A 2,500-nucleotide genomic window follows, 5' to 3' on the forward strand; every position below is an offset into this window, starting at 1 on the left:
CTCTCTCTCTCTCTCTCTCCCTCTCTTTCTCTCTCTCTCACTATCATACACACACACACACACTCTGTCATACATACACACACACACACTCTCTCTCTCTCTCTCTCTCTCTCTCTCTCTCTCTCTCTCTCTCTTTTCCTCATACACACACACGCAAAATGTACACATGCACACAAACACACAGGTAACTTGATTGAATTGTCCATAACTCTATACTGTAGGGTTTTGATCAGCAGTTAAATCAGCTGGTTAATGTCGTCCCATTCTTGACAAACATTTTTTTTAAATATGTCGTCTACATTATCTCATATTCACCTCAACCCCCCCACCACCACCACACACACACACACACACACACACACACACCACCACCACATACACACACCACCACCCCTGCGCTTTTTTGCTCTAGATGACCAAGATGTTAGACCTGCTGGAGGACTTTCTGGAGAATGAAGGCTATAAATACGAGCGCATCGATGGAGGTGTGACTGGCTCCATGAGGCAGGAGGCTATCGATAGGTTCAACGGTGAGTTCTGTCACCACAGTAACATTCATTATGTCTCGTTACCTGGGTGACTAATCTCTCGGCTACAGTAAAGTGATTAAGATCTTCATCAGCATGGTTAAACGCAGGTCATATGAGAAGAAAAAAAGTTCTTCCATTCTCTCTCTGTACCTATTGAAAGTTCTCTGTGGATTTAGCTGCCATGGTTACCCATGGTTACCATGGTTACTCACTCACTGCTCTTCACTGACCACCCCCCCCCTCCCTCCCAGCTCCTGGTGCCCCCCAGTTTGTGTTTCTGCTGTCGACGCGAGCGGGCGGCCTGGGCATCAACCTGGCCACCGCTGACACGGTCATCATCTACGACTCCGACTGGAACCCCCACAACGACATCCAGGTACGCCACAGATGCCACTCACCTGGCTCCCTGTCTCATTCTGGATCATTTGCACAGCTGCGCATTCACCATGTTCTTTCACCAAACTCAGGGCCAGATGTACGTATATTTGCGAACGTAGCGTTATCAGCGTCATGGACAAACCGCAGATTGCGAACGCTGTCAGACCCAAGTTTCCGTCGTACTTATCAAACTAGTGTAAACTGCGCCTTTCTCTGCCTTTCTCCGCCCATAAACGTAATTTACGAACGTCCACAACTGAATGGCAGAGCCTACATACAAGCGCAGTTGAATGAAGTTAACTGATGACAACATTAAAAAGAATCAAACGTTTAGCGATCATGAAATAATACCTACATGATAAGATGTCAACAAGCAGGGAGATAATGAAGATCAGTAGTTCTACTCAAACTACTTGTGCACGTAGGCTATGGAAGATTGGTCAAATCTAGCAAGTAGGAAAGTTTAAGTGAATGACGTGAAAGTAAGACATTCGAAAGGCCATCGAAAGTTAAGGTTGCTTTTGATAGTACAAATACTTAGAAAACTGGTGCTCTAAATAGCGATTCTGTTGTATTCAAAAGGTTCTCTTATTGACGCATTGAACTGCAATTTGGATTAACACCTGCTTTTATAAGGCTATTTAGGCGCAGAATAGACGTGCACTTTCAGGAGCAGTCTTTGTACATACCGCGGAATACATAATTAGGCGCTCTTTATGCTTCCCCTCCCATTTTTTACGCTAAACTCCCACTGTCCCCTGGATCCTCCCATGAATGCATATGCATGACACGAAAAACACAATTAGCCATGTTCAGCTCCCGCAACAGGCAGTTTGCGCTTTTATCATTGCGGCCTGTTTGTACATACCTCGCAATGATTTTACACGCACATTGCGAAACAAATACGCCTGAAGTGGGCGCAAAAGCGTTAGTACATCTGGCCCTCAGTGTTTTTATCCCTCTCCTTCTCTCTCCTTTCATCCCCCTCTTTCTTCTTCTCCTTCTCTCCTTCCTCTCTTTCGCTCCTGGCCCTCTATCTTTTATCTCTCCGCTCTTCCCTCACTCTCCTCTCTCTCTTTCTCTCTTAGGCTTTCAGCAGAGCTCACCGTATAGGTCAGAACAAGAAGGTGATGATCTACCGCTTCGTCACCAAGGCCTCTGTGGAGGAACGGATTACTCAGGTATGACCGTATACACACACACACACACACTCACACACAAACACACACAGACACACTCACTCACACATACACACACACACACACTTACACTCACACTCACACTCACACTCACACTCACACAAACAAACAACAAATGTACGCGCAAGCACACAGACTCAGCCACACTAGACACACATGTATGAATGTATGCACATGGTCACATGTCTCCTATCCTCTGGCAGCAGTGTATTTATCTCACACATAATGTACTTGGCTCTGCCCTTTTGCTTCCTTCTGTGTCAATTCAAACTGCATTTGTTTGTCCTATCCTGTGCCTCAGGTGGCCAAGAAGAAGATGATGCTGACCCATCTGGTGGTGCGGCCCGGCCTGGGCTCCAAGGCCGGCTCCATGTCCAAGCAGGAGCTGGACGA

General features: G+C 46.4%; 1 protein-coding gene across 8 annotated transcripts in view; it reads left to right on the plus strand.

Moving 5' to 3' along the window:
- Positions 1-2,500, plus strand: part of chd4b (chromodomain helicase DNA binding protein 4b) — a 43,742-nt gene that overhangs the window by 18,914 nt on the left and 22,328 nt on the right. For all 8 annotated transcript variants that reach the window (XR_006034623.1, XR_006034622.1, XM_042107188.1 and 5 more), the window contains 4 exons: positions 413-530; positions 782-906; positions 1,997-2,089; positions 2,409-2,500. The exon at positions 2,409-2,500 is cut by the window's right edge and continues 59 nt beyond it. Coding sequence is in view for 6 of the 8 variants with exons in the window: in XM_042107188.1 (XP_041963122.1) it covers positions 413-530; positions 782-906; positions 1,997-2,089; positions 2,409-2,500 (428 nt within the window). In the remaining 2 variants the exon portion in view is untranslated. The remainder of the gene's footprint in view (positions 1-412; positions 531-781; positions 907-1,996; positions 2,090-2,408) is intronic.

This window comes from Alosa sapidissima, chromosome 10 (assembly GCF_018492685.1).
Source record: "Alosa sapidissima isolate fAloSap1 chromosome 10, fAloSap1.pri, whole genome shotgun sequence".
Taxonomy (NCBI): domain Eukaryota; kingdom Metazoa; phylum Chordata; class Actinopteri; order Clupeiformes; family Clupeidae; genus Alosa; species Alosa sapidissima.